Raw genomic sequence first — 14,188 nt, forward strand, 5'->3', positions numbered from 1 at the left:
GGATTTTGTTTCTCTTATTCTCTTTATAAATGCAGCCAGTCTTTAGGACAAAATAAGCAAATCGATGTTGGGCATCCACGAGACACGAATAAATTCCTACGTTTAGTTGATTTTTAAAAAAATTTTTAATTGAATCTACATTTACTTTAAATGGAAACCAATTAGACTATGTTCACTTCCACTGTTCAGAAGTCATTTTCTTTTTTCTTTATGTTTCTTTTTTTTCTGTGCATACTTGAGATTTGAAACTCAGGGTCCAGTAAACAGAAAGACTCCTCAGAGTCTGTGATCTGAGATCAAGCAACAGTCTCAGAACTCAGGGCTAAAAGCCCCTTGTGAAAGAATACCAGGGTAAGGGACTGGTATTGAAAGAATACCAGGGTAAGGGACTGGTATTGAAAGAATACCAGGGTGAGGGACTGGTATTGAAAGAATACTTGGGTAAGGGACTGGTATTGAAAGAATACCCGGGTAAGGGACTGGTATTGAAAGAATACTCGGGTAAGGGACTGGTATTGAAAGAATACCAGGGTAAGGGACTGGTATTGAAAGAATACCTGGGTAAGGGACTGGTATTGAAAGAATACCAGGGTGAGGGGCTGGTATTGAAAGAATACCCGGGTGAGGGACTGGTATTGAAAGAACACCAGGGTGAGGGACTGGTATTGAAAGAATACCAGGGTAAGGGACTGGTATTGAAAGAATACCCGGGTGAGGGACTGGTATTGAAAGAACACCAGGGTAAGGGACTGGTATTGAAAGAATACCAAGGTAAGGGACTGGTATTGAAAGAACACCAGGGTAAGGGACTGGTATTGAAAGAACGCCAGGGTAAGGGACTGGTATTGAAAGAACGCCAGGGTAAGGGACTGGTATTGAAAGAACGCCAGGGTAAGGGACTGGTATTGAAAGAATGCCAGGGTAAGGGACTGGTATTGGAAGAATGCCAGGGTAAGGGACTGGTATTGAAGGAATACCAGGGTAAGGGACTGGTATTGAAAGAATACCAGGGTAAGGTGTCTTCTTTTTTTTTTGTATTTTTCTGAAGCTGGAAACAGGGAGAGACAGTCAGACAGACTCCCGCAAGCGCCCGACCGGGATCCACCCGGCACGCCCACCAGGGACGCTCTGCCCACCAGGGGGTGATGCTCTGCCCCTCCGGGGCGTCGCTCTGCCGTGACCAGAGCCATTCTAGTGCCTGGGGCAGAGGCCAAGGAGCCATCCCCAGCGCCCGGGACATCTTTGCTCCAATGGAGCCTTGGCTGCGGGAGGGGAAGAGAGAGACAGAGAGGAAGGAGGGGGAGAGGGTGGAGAAGCAAATGGGCACTTCTCCTATGTGCCCTGGCCGGGAATCGAACCCGGGTCTTCCGCACGCCAGGCCGACGCTCTACCGCTGAGCCAACCGGCCAGGGCCTGTGGGTGTCTTCTTATCACCTGGGAGCCACCAGGGCATCTGATCTTCATTTGGATTTATCAGATGAGCACCCTGGTTAGTGGTCACTAGGTACCTACTTGGTAGTGCACTCAAAGTGGACAGATTCGCACTGACTGTATGAGATGAAGGAAGAGTGGTTGTCTTTCTAAAGCTTTTTTCCACCAGAAGAAGCAACAACCCTAAAAAGCATGTGGCTCTGACTATCTCAATTTCTCTACTGCGTCTTATAGACAACAGGAAGGCTCAAGGGCCTGGTTAATGGGTGTGTCCATAAGACCCACTCCAAACCACGATTAACTAATATGTTCTATTAGGCAGCATAATTATTCAAATATAAAGGCATTCTGGGAAAACAAAATCACTGAACATGTTCATAGCATCCTCCATGGATCCTTAAAAAACTCACTTTAATAGAGTTTTGACTGAATTACTGTTAGGAATTCAGAAATAAAAAAAAATGTATCAAAGTCTAAACGAGGCAAGAGACATCTTAGAGTAAAATGCTTTGCTTCCAGTCACCTCCCGTCATTTCAGCCTTGGCCTTTACAGCTGAATTGCAGAAGCCTTTTCTGTACTTTTCATAAACTTGATGACAGTAATTTGTTTCTTCAAGTGCAGATCTCCTAACTCAGCTTAGCTCAGGAGTCAGTTCTGATAGCTTTTCAGATATTACTACCTTAATAGGAAAAGACAAGTTTCCAGCAGACTCAGAGCCATCCAAGAATCCCTGGATTTGCTGATTTCATTATCTACTTCAAAAGATTTTCAGATTGTGAAATAACAGAGATTTTTTAAAAAATCTCTGAAAAGGCCTGTTCCCTCTGAGAATCTTGCATTCCTTCTTCTCTTTCCTCCAGATGGCTGGACCATCCAATTTTTAGACCTGTCCTTTTAGAAATTTGGATTTATTTTTTAAAATGTCTACCTATAATCTATAACCAAAGCATATATGAAAATATTCTTGCTCTCTTCTTCCAAAATTTTTGCAGGTGAAACATTTTTTTCAATGACTCAGGATGAGTTAGTTGTTGAGGAGAAGCAATGTCCCAACGTACAAAATTTAGATGAAAAAATTAAAAAAAAAAGAAACAGTTATTCATGTTGCACATTAGAAGGCATAATTATTTGGGTGCAAGTAATAATCCTATAGGGCAGAGAAGAATTTTATCTAATTGAATGGAAAATTTTCTATTTTTTAAGATAAGAGCTTTTAGTTATTTAAGGGAAGACATTTTGATTTGACCATTTAGTTCATTTGATTAACCTGGACTTTGATTCTTAACTGCTATTAAGATGGAAAAAAACACCATACTGATTGGCTTGGTTTGCTATAATAATATTGCTCTATGTCTTGGTTTCACTGATTCTGGATAGATCTAAACTTCACTGTAGACCTTGGAATACAGTCAAAAGTCTGTACATAGAAATTAAAATTATGACATCAAATGAGCAGTGGACATTGGTGGTTTTGATCATTTTATTACCCACAGAGAAGCGTGATTTTCAAGTCCTACAAACGTAGTTCATAAAAGTGGTTCATGAGATATTTGAACCCTTACACATTTCAAAAGCTTGTGTCCAAGCAAAACCCCTGTCAAAGTAGTTCTCTGGGCTCCAAAAATTGAATCCAGCCTGCTGATCCCAGTGTTTTTATTATTCAACATCAAAATATTTTTTATGCAGATAAAAAAGTTTTAGGTGTCATTTTACATCTTGAACTTCTTCCTAAGTAAATCAGTGGCTGGAAGTCCCGGAATGAGTGTATAATTAGGTTGCATATTAGATGGCCTGCTGCAGTTTGCAAAATAAAGGACATTGCAATGTAAATGGTGCCAAATCACTGCAGTATTGTCAAAGCAACCTGCCTACGCCCACTGCAGGGCTCAGAGGAAGCCAAGGGTTCATGACCTATGTATCCCCCCTTACCCAACAGCCTAAAGAGCCTTCTGAGGAGGTCTAGTTACTACCCCCATGAAGGAAGGTATTATGGGACAACATCAAAGAGCTGTGGCTGCAGAAGACAAAAAAAAAAAAAAATAGATGTAAGACAGTGGATAAACAAGATAAAAAGGCTAAGGGCAAAACTAAAAAATAATTGTCAGTGGCTACATTTGCATTCCAGATGGTAGCTGCACTTTCAGAAAGGTGACCTGGCCAAGGAGGACTACCCATGGCACAGCCCTTTGAAGTTCTGTCATTAAATACTTGGGAGATCTTAGGTCCATCGTGAGATGCGACACTAGGTGGAGCAATTTCTCTCTTGTGGGACTCAAAGTGAGGAGCAAGGGAGGCCAGATAGGAGAGAAATTGGGGAAAAAAATAAAAAGGAAATAGGCAAGTGGTGAAAAGGGAATAAAATAAATAAAAAAGAAATGGAGGAGAGGAAAGGGAAAGCCACAGAGAATGGAAAGAAAAGAATGTTAGAAGTGAAGGAGGGAAAGTCAAGAGGCAGATGGATGAATGTGAGAAAAAGTGGAGTAAGAAAGCAAAAAAAGTACATTACAAAAAGAATAAAAATTGTCACCATCAAATGATTCTTGGAAATAACTTACCCAGTCGCACAAGATACTGTATGGTCAGGAGAATCATGTTTTCCACACTCAGGAGGTGGCTGCCAGTCAACCCTAATTGTTCAAAATCTTTGTTTTCCAACTGTGTAATCTTGTAGCAATTCACCAGCAGAGGACTCACAACAATGTCACCAACATTTCCATAGAAATAGGGTAAAGTGCCATAGCCTGCCCCAACAGAAGCAGGTCAATAAAGTTCAATGTTTCATTCTGAGGTCCAATCAGATACACTTGCTCAAATGGATCAAAAATGCTTAGCAAAGTTCACTGCCCTCTGAGATGGCTACTATATCAATCATTCAAATATAGCAATCCTAGGGAATTTACTCAGATGCTCTTAATTTTACCCTTATTTTCAATCGGATGAACAGGAAGCAAAACACTAAAAAAATTATACTATCCTTGTTCCTCTCAGAAAAGACATGTTAATATTACATCTCTGTTATTAAGGATTGATGAGAGTTTGCAAAACATCTCATCTTTTGTATAATAGCAATGATAAAATATTTTCTTTTTTGTTTTGTTTTGTTTTTTTTTTGTATTTTTCTGAAGCTGGAAACGGGGAGGCAGTCAGACAGACTCCCACATGCGCCCGACCAGGATCCACCCAGCATGCCCACCAGGGGGCGATGCTCTGCCCACCAGGGGCGTTGCTCTGATGCCACCAGAGCCACTCTAGCGCCTGAGGAAGAGGCCATGGAGCTATCCCCAGAGCCCGGGCCATCTTTGCTCCAACAGAGCCTTGGCTGTGGGAGAGGAAGAGAGAGACAGAGAGGAAGGAGAGGGGGAGGGGTGGAGAAGCAGATAGGCGCTTCTCCTGTGTGCCCTGGCCGGGAATCGAACCCAGGACTTCTGCATGCCAGGCCGATGCTCTACCACTGAGCCAACCGGCCAGGGCCAAAATATTTTCTGATAAAATTACCAATCAAGTTTCTTCTCAGTTAAGTCAGAAAAGAAAAAGACTAATTATAATAACATGTTGTGTACTTCCTGAGATTTTCTTTAAAAAAAAAAATTTAAGCTAAACTCACTGGTCAACAACAATGGTCCACCAGTAGCAGGTCCTTGGAGGTTCCAGTCTTTCTGCTGTCCTTATTTCTTTTTTTTTTTTTTCTTAAGTGAGAAGCAGGGAGGCAGAGAGACAAACTCCCATATGTGCCTGACTGGGATCCACCCGGTAAGCCCACCAGGGGGCAATGCTCTACCCATTTGGGCTGTTACTCCATTGCAACTAGAGCCATTCTAGCGCCCAAGGCAGAGGCCATGGAGCTATCCTCAGCACCCGGGCCAACTTTACTCCAATGGAGCCTTGGCTGCGGGAGGGGAAGACAGAGACAGAGAGAAAAGATAGGGGGAGAGGTGGAGAAGCAGATGGGTGCTTCTCCTGTGTGCCCTGGCCGGGAATTGAACCCGGGACTTCTACACGCTGTGCTGACGCTCTACGGCTAAGGCAACCGGCCAGGGCCTGTCCTTGCTATTTCTATTATGTTCTCTTCCTAATGTCAATAAACAATCTCAAATTATCTTTGAAGTAGGTAGGATAAAAATATGTTAAAATATACCCTGTTTTGGTGGTGTGGAAGGAAGGACAGTCCCTCTGTGAGATTTTCTAAAAGGCAGACATCAAAGGGTTCCCAAGATCTACACAGCTTTCTAAGGCTTAGCTGCACTATGCATGTAACTCAAATGCTTAAGAAAAACTTCCTGAGATATGGAATTTAAATAACTGGGATCTCCCCCAGTTGCTCCAGGTCGAGGATCAGGAGACAGGGAAACCTGATAAAGCACAGGGCTTGGCAGCAAGATAACACCTGCATAGACATACCCTAAAGACCCAGTGGGCTTACACACCCGCTCCACCCTTGGTAAGTCCCAAGGGTAAAGCAGGCAGAGTCTCCTTCTGGCCTAGGCTGGTCCCCAAATGACAAGACTCTTGAGTGGGTATGAAAGGCACTAAGTTAGTGTTGGAATTTGGGGACCCCATAAATTTCTACGCCCTCACTTACAGAAAGCTTGGAAAGACTCAGACTCCTTAAAGACACCGATTCATAGATGCTTCCCCACAGTTCAGATCTGCACCCCTGGGACCTCTTGGTTATCCTGAGTGGGGCCTGTGAGCTGGCTCAGCTTGCTTCTTTTCACTGTGGTTTGGCTCCCTTTAACTGAAATGTCCCCTTCCCTATCCTGTCCATTCTTGCCCACCATTCAAAATCTAGCTGAAACATCACCTCTGAGAGGTCTTCTCAGACCCCCTTTAGGCAGGGGTAGGCTCCCTCTCCCCTGAGGTATTGTAGTCCTTGGCTGTCAGTCTCTACCAGCTCAGGTGTCCTAGTGTTACAACTGGTATTTACATGGCAGCCTGGCCCACTTAAACAGCCTCCAGGGGCCCAAAGGACTGCCTTATTTTCAGTCATGTTTAGTACAGCATGGCGCTGATCAATAAGAGCTGAAAGGATCAATAATTGGCTAAATAAATATATTCATGAACACATGAATAAACGCACAAACAATGCAATAGAGGAACATTCCTAGATTCCAGCGGACAGGCAATTTGAAATTCCTTTGTCTTACCTATCAGAATTACTGGTCTCACTCCTGAGTTACTCAGCAGGTTTTCAGGAACAATTACAGTTTCCCCTGCAGGAATGGGCCGAGGTTGTAAAATTCCAGTTAGTGGGGTCTGTGGAACTGAGGCAGATAGAAGGGACTCTGGAAAAAAAGTTGTTTGACAAGAATGATTAGACATAAGAGCTGAAAGCAATACAATTGAAATAAATGCAGTGTAATACTTTTGATATGGAAGTTTTAGAAGTCTAATGGTTTTTTTGTTTTTTTTTTGTATTTTTCTGAAGCTGGAAACGGGGAGAGACAGTCAGACAGACTCCCGCATGCGCCCGACCGGGATCCACCCGGCACGCCTACCAGGGGCTAAGCTCTGCCCACCAGGGGGCGATGCTCTGCCCCTCCGGGGCGTCGCTTTGCCGCTACCAGAGCCACTGTAGCGCCTGGGGCAGAGGCCAAGGAGCCATCCCCAGCGCCCGGGCCATCTTTGCTCCAATGGAGCCTTGGCTGCGGGAGGGAAAGAGAGAGACAGAGAGGAAGGAGGGGGTGGGGGGTGGAGAAGCAAATGGGCGCTTCTCCTATGTGCCCTGGCCGGGAATTGAACCCGGGTCCCCCGCACGCCAGGCCGACGCTCTACCGCTGAACCAACCGGCCAGGGCTAATGGTTTTTTTTCATTAAAGTAATTTATGTTTATTGTATAAAATAAGAAGTGAGAAAAACAAAAGGGAAAACATTCAACCACTATCACATCATCTGGAGATAACTACTATTTAGCGGTTTTGGGTAGTTTTCCCTTCTAGTTGTTTTCCACATGCAGGCTTCTGGATTCTGTTTTGTATTTTATCTTCCCCCACTAGAATATCAAGGCATATTTTCTCATTATAAAAAATTTGAAAAATACAGAAAAGTGTAAAGGAGGATCAACTCATCATTAATCAGTACTACAAGAAACCGCAGTAACATATTAGCATAATTCTTTGTATATATATGTATAGCTATACCTCTCTGTATTGTTTAAGATTATTTATTTAAACAAACTTAAATTTTTTTTTTTTTTTTTTTTTTTTTTTACAGAGGCAGAGATAGACAGGGACAGACAGACAGGAACGAAGAGAGATGAGAAGCATCAATCATCAGTTTCTCGTTGCGCGTTGCGACTTGTTAGTTGTTCATTGATTGCTTTGTTCACATGTGCCTTGACCGCGGGCCTTCAGCAGACCGAGTAACCCCCTGCTGGAGCCAGCGACCTTGGGTCCATGCTGGTGAGCTCTTTGCTCAAGCCAGATGAGCCCATGCTCAAGCTGGTGACCTTGGGGTCTCGAACCTGGGTCCTTCCACATCCCAGTCCGATGTTCTATCCACTGCGCCACCGCCTGGTCAGGCACAAACTTAAATTTTAAAAGAACTATACCTGTATCTATGTCTTAGAACTGGTATATTGACATTTGTCTGTATTTAGTATAGCAAAGTAGATGAGCATTTGAACATTGAACTGTAGGCACAGAATGGCTATAGCTTGGGTTATAAAAGAACCAGTTGGTTTTTCAGAATTCTATTCACAGACTAAACCATTCAAGGCAAAAATAATAATTATGGCTCACATAAGGTACCAAAATCACCGGAGGACACATCTAACACCACTACTGGCAAAGCAAGTTCATTTGTGCTCTAGGATGGTGGGTTAGTAGCATCATGCACTATGTAATGAATGGCTTATTAACACAATGGCTAAAACAAAGGCCTTTAAGGTAAATTAAGATCTGTCGTGATAGCACATGTGCTTCTAGTAAAGGCAGATGTGATGGGACAAATATATCAACATCCTTACATAATATTGGACACATGGCTGGTTAAGGAAATTTATCGTTAAGCGTTCAGGGAAAGAACAAAAGTAGAAGATATACCTCTGCTAATTCAATAAAACTTAAAACCCATCATCTGTTGAAATCTTACCAGTTCTTGAAAGAGGGCGAACTGTTGGAACAGGTACAACTAAGCCAGGTTGGGGGACAGGTGACCCAGGGTACCATCCCCGGTGTCGTTTCTTTGGTGGCCCAGAAACAAACATGGCAGCTGAAGGCAAAAAGAGAGATGACCCTTGACCTAAGCAGTGGAGGAAAGGAAAGAAGTTAAAGAAACACACAACCTTTCATTTGATTCTATCAGAAAGCCTAGGTCACTCTAGAATTGAGAGGTAAAGATGAAATTAGAAAAAGCCACACTAACAATACCACTTAACATCTGTATGCTGTTTTACAAGTTACAGTTTTACTCAGAGTATTTAATTTCATTCTATCAGCATCTCTGTGAGGTTTTAGGACAAATATATTGTTGTACTAATTTTTTAGACGATGAAAGCAAGACTCAGATTTTCCCAGGGTCACACAAGAGAGGAACTTGAACTCTGTACTTTGGTCAGCAAAGCCCATGGTTTTCAAGACACTTCCTTATACATAGGTTTCAACATTGCTTCCTAGATAAGTGCTTATCCTGCAGAATCACCAAGATATTTAAATATTACTGCTCATACCAACCATAATCTTTTAAAAACAGTGTATGAGAAGCTAAGGAAAAACTGAAAGTACACTGTCAGATAATTCATCATTTTAACTCTGTAGCACTTCTTTCATAGTTAAGTTGCATTATTTCAGACTCTAAGATGACTATTGTACCTTGGTCTCCTGATGCATAGCTAGGTCTTGGTGACAAGGAGTAATGCCCTGGGCGTGCTGGAGTGGAGCTAGAGGTACTGCTCTTTGCTCCATGGCTACCGTTTCCATTAGCAGCATCTGTAGGAACAAGAGAAACCACTTAGAGCAGAGGCAGGGCAGGCAGGACACTGCTTTCTGTGCTGCCAAAACCATGTGATAAACCTCACACTCTAGGATGGAAAGAGATCACACTGACAGGACAGCCCAGTTAGATACAGCCCATTACAACCATCATAGTCGTACCTTCATTAAATGAAATGTCACTGAAAAATAGTTTTCTAGAACCCCAACAGATCTTTGAGAATCATTTTCAGTAAAATCTTTGGAGATGGCAGGTGGAAGAAAACTATTTTAAAACATTTTTTATTATGTAAATTTTCAAACATATATAAAAGTAGAGAGGATAATATAGTAAATTATGTACCCACAGCCCAACTTCAACATTTATCAACACAAGGCCGATCCTGCTTTCTCTATACTTCATTTTTCTTCTCCCCACTCCACATACACACATATGTAGGATGTGTGGGTTATTTTAAAGCAAACTCATTTATCATATCATTTGATCCATAAATACTTCTATATGTGTTTCGAAAAAAACTCTTAAGAACTGTAATATTGTTATACTTAAAATTAACAATGATGAATAATTTATAAATATAAAATATTCCATCAGTTTTTAAATTGTCCCAATTATCTCATAAATACTTTTTTATAGTTTGCAGACTAAACCATCCAAGCCCGAAATAATAATTATGGGTCACGTAAGGTATGTGACCTTGCTTGTTTGAACTGGGTTCAAAAAGAAATCCACACACTGAATTTAGTTGCTTTGTCCCTTAAACTTCTTTTTTTTAAAAATTTTTTATTACATTTTTTAATTAATTTTAACGGGGTGACACTGATAAATCAGGGTACATATGTTCAGATGTTTAATATATTGGATTTTCCTTCTTTTCCTTTCTCACAATTAATTTGCTAAAAACATGGAGAAATTTATCATTTTGGGAATTTTGCTTATTGGAAATCCATGGTGTCATTTAATGTATCCTCTATTTCTTATAAACTAATGGTTAGATATAGAGGCTTGCTCAGATTCCGCTTTATTTATTTATTTATTTATTATTTGGCAAGAGTATCTCCTAAGTACTCTTGCTGTATAGTTTCATCAGGGGCACAGAATGGCTGGTTTGCTCTCACGTTAAGAACAATCAGTGGGTTCAAGAGTCATTAGCCTTGTTCTTGAATTATAAAATTGTTCATCAGCCTTTCATCCGATGGTTTAGCAACCACAAGATTAATACCAAGACCCATAATTTAATTTAAAAAATTTTTTAAGGTGAGAGGAGGGGAGATAGTGAGGCAGACTGCTACATGCACCTCAACTGGGATTTACCTGCTAACCCTATTGAGGGACAATGCTTGAGTCCCAAGCTATTTTTAGCAGCTGAGGCTGACATCCTGGGACCAATGGAGCTATCTTCAGTGCCTGGGGTCATGCCTGAACCAACTGAGCCACTGGCTGCAAGAGGGGGAGAGGGAGAGGGAGAGGAGAGGGAGAGGAGAGGGAGAGGAGAGGGAGAGAAAGGGGAGAGAGAGGGAGGAGAAGCAGATAGTTACCTCTCCTGTGTGCCCTGACCAGGAATCAAACCTGGGATGTCCATACTCGGGGCCAATGCTCTCTGCACTGAGCCACCAGCCAAGGCCTCATTAAATTTCTAATGCTGCAAAAATTTGGATTCAGTTTGTTTGTCTATAGTCTAATCAGAAAGTAGATCCTTTAAGAATTGTTGGACCAGCCTGACCAGGCAGTGGTGCAGTGGATAGAGTATCCGACTGGGACGCTGAGGACCCAGGTTTGAAACCCCGAAGTCAGCAACTTGAGCAGGGGCTCATCTGGTTTGAGTAAGGCTCACCAGCTTGAGCCCAAGGTTGCTGGCTTGAGCAAAGGGTCACTCGGTCTGCTGTAGCCCCCTGGTCAAGGCATATATGAGAAAGCAATCAGTGAACAACTAAGGTGTCACAACAAAGAATTGATGCTTCTCATCTCCCTCCCTTCCTGTCTGTCTGTCCCTATCTGTTCCTCTCTCTGTCTCTGTCTGTCTCTGTCACACACACACACACACACACACACACACACACACACACACACACAAAAGAACTGTTGGACCAGCATAAAAATAGAAGTGATCTGGATAAATTGTGATGTCTAACTTGGAATGTTTTCAAGAATGATGTGCTCTCTTTCTCCTCATTCTTCCCCTACCTCACTATTTTTTTTCCTTAAACACTGGAATTTTCTAGGATTCTATCCTTATTTCATAGCTTGCCTTACCCTACATTACTCTTGGTCAATACTACTTAGCCCAGAGATTTTAATCACATATTGGTGACTCAATTCTATACTATCCTATCAGTTCTGATTTCACCCATGATAAAATAAATGACTGCTGAACAGCTCTCCACTTAAATAGCTCATGGGTATCTCAAACTCAACATACCCCAAACCGAACTCACAATATTTTCCTGGGGTACCTGCTCCTTTTTCTGTTTTCCTTGTCTCAAGTAATGGCACCACCATTAGCCCAGAAAAATGAATGTAAACCAAACCCCCTTCTGCTTCATACTCACTTTAATGAGTCAAGTCCTACTGGTTTTATTTCCTGAGTAGTTCTCCAATCTGTCTCCTCCTCTCTAACCTATTATTATCCTGGTCAAGGACCTCATCAATTCTCACCTGATTACTGAAATGACCTCCAACTAGTTTTCCTACCCCTTATTTTCTGGGTTGCCAAAATGATCCAACTCCAGTTCAGATAAGACCAAGTCACTACCCTGTTCCGAAGTTACAGAGCAAAATCCATGTTTCTAAGCCTGGCCTCCCATGACCCCTCCCCTGTCTACCACTTGCTCACCCCCTGACGCTCTCTGAGTTTTACATTTTATGGTTCTGACAAGTCCAACTGCTGTAAGTTCCTGCACATATTACACTATTCTTTTCCTTTCCTTTTCAAGCCTTGCGGTGAATATTAAATGTCTTTCCTGAACTCCTTTGTACAGCGAATGTCTTCTCATAGTTCACAGATCAATTTCCTCCAATAACTCATTCTTGATTAGTCCTCAAAATGTGGAGCTAAGTCCCCTTCTCTGGGCTCCCGTAGCATATCGTTGTATTTATTGCTGTACCTTCTTAGGGGTCTATCTCCCCTTTGAGGTTACAAGTACATTAGAGGTCAGAGATTGAGCCTTATTTATCTTTGTATCCCCTGTTCCTCATAATAAAAGGTACCTAAGAAATGTCTCTTGAATGAAATCAACCTGTTCTATCTCCCCTTGGTGCCAAATGTCATTCTTTGACTCTTGATTAGAACACAGAGAACACAAAGATTTGTATAACACTACAGTATTATAGATAGCCCCAGTTCTGTCTTCAATGGGCAAAGAATAGCTTCTCATTTCTTCTACCAAGTAGTTGATTAAATTTCACAAAAGTCTTTTATAGACAACATATTTACCACAGAAACAAAAGTGAGGAAACATCACCTGCAGCAAAAGTCTTCCCTACAACCTGCAAAGACAAAGCCAGTGGCTTCACAACATTCTTATTCCAGGTCAGGTCCTGAGCGCCACTTAAATTGATTGCAGAACTAGCGGGACTGAGAATTGGCGAATCTTTAAAATGAAAGAGGTTGTTCAAATTAGCAACTGTTTAGATGTGCAGAAAGAAAGGTAATTCAACAAGAGTGAGGTGAGAGAAAGCAGATTGTAGAACTTCAGTTTTTTCTCCTTGACCTATTTTAGAAAACTCAAATTACCTGTACTCAGGTTTTATTTTCTTTCTTATGTATTTAACTTTCATTAGGAGTTACTATGTGCTGGGTACTAGTATAAGCACTTTAAATATATCAAGTCATTTAATCCCTACAAAAACTCAATGAGGTGAGTACATTACCTTAAATAGTGGCAGTCATTTAACTTGGTCAAAGGCATATGATGTGACATCAAGGATAGCATTATGTGTCATGTTAAAACTGTCACCACAGTTCCCCTGAAACTCATATTTTAATGAGATATATTTATTTCTATCCACATGAGTTTGTCATTTAAAAGATGTCCCACAAACTAAGTCACTAAAATCCAAGAGAAAGCAGCATTCTAAAGACCAGGATGCTGATGGTGCCATACTAGAAATTATCTTGAAAATTAGTATTAACACCACAACATGATTCCTGATCTAATCATCTAATCAGTGGTTCTCATAAGAATTCAAAAGATTGAAATGGTCCTCTAGACTTAACTCATATCAATTGACCATAACTCAGTGACAGAGCATCCGCCTGGTGTGTGGATGTCCCAGGTTCGATCCCTGGTCAAGACACACAGGAAAAGTGACCATCTGCTTCTCTACCCTTCCCCCTTCTTTCCCCTCCTGCAGCCATGGCTCGAATGGCTCTGGGCGCTGAGGATGGCTCTATGGCCTCGCCTCAGGTGCTAAGATAGCTCAATTGCCAAGCAAGGGGGCTTGCCAGGTGGATCCCCATTGAGACACATGTGAAAGCCTGTCTGCCTGCCTCCCTGTCTCTCATTTAATTAAAAAAAATAACGGAAGAAAATTTGAGAAGTGGAAATTAGACAACACACTCCTAAATAACCAATGAATATAAAAAGAAATTATAAGGGAAATTAGATATCACTTTAACATCAGTGAAAAACACAACATACAAAAACTTGAGATGATGTTAAATAAGTGCTTAAAGGAAAATTTATGGCTGCACATACATAAAAAGAAGATCTCAAATAATAACTTAAACTCCACCTAACTAGGTGAAATAAGCCAGTCAGAAAAGCCAAGTACTGTAGTTCCCCATGTAAAAGACGCGCCTTAATTTCGAGGCCTGAAATTTGAAAA

The 14,188-nt window shown here is 41.6% G+C and overlaps 1 protein-coding gene across 4 annotated transcripts in view; it reads right to left on the reverse strand.

Moving 5' to 3' along the window:
- GREB1L (GREB1 like retinoic acid receptor coactivator) overlaps window positions 1-14,188 on the reverse strand; it is a 363,373-nt gene that overhangs the window by 80,526 nt on the left and 268,659 nt on the right. For 3 of the 4 annotated variants that reach the window (XM_066247406.1, XM_066247408.1, XM_066247407.1), the window contains 4 exons: window positions 9,241-9,357; window positions 8,522-8,671; window positions 6,577-6,714; window positions 3,988-4,173 (listed from right to left, as the gene is read on the reverse strand). In XM_066247406.1, the coding sequence (XP_066103503.1) occupies window positions 3,988-4,173; window positions 6,577-6,714; window positions 8,522-8,671; window positions 9,241-9,357 (591 nt within the window). Of the gene's footprint in view, window positions 1-3,987; window positions 4,174-6,576; window positions 6,715-8,521; window positions 8,672-9,240; window positions 9,358-12,822; window positions 12,952-14,188 lie in introns of all 4 variants that reach the window. The other variant, XM_066247405.1, reaches the window with a different exon arrangement.

Source organism: Saccopteryx bilineata, chromosome 11 (assembly GCF_036850765.1).
Source record: "Saccopteryx bilineata isolate mSacBil1 chromosome 11, mSacBil1_pri_phased_curated, whole genome shotgun sequence".
Taxonomy (NCBI): Eukaryota; Metazoa; Chordata; class Mammalia; order Chiroptera; family Emballonuridae; genus Saccopteryx; species Saccopteryx bilineata.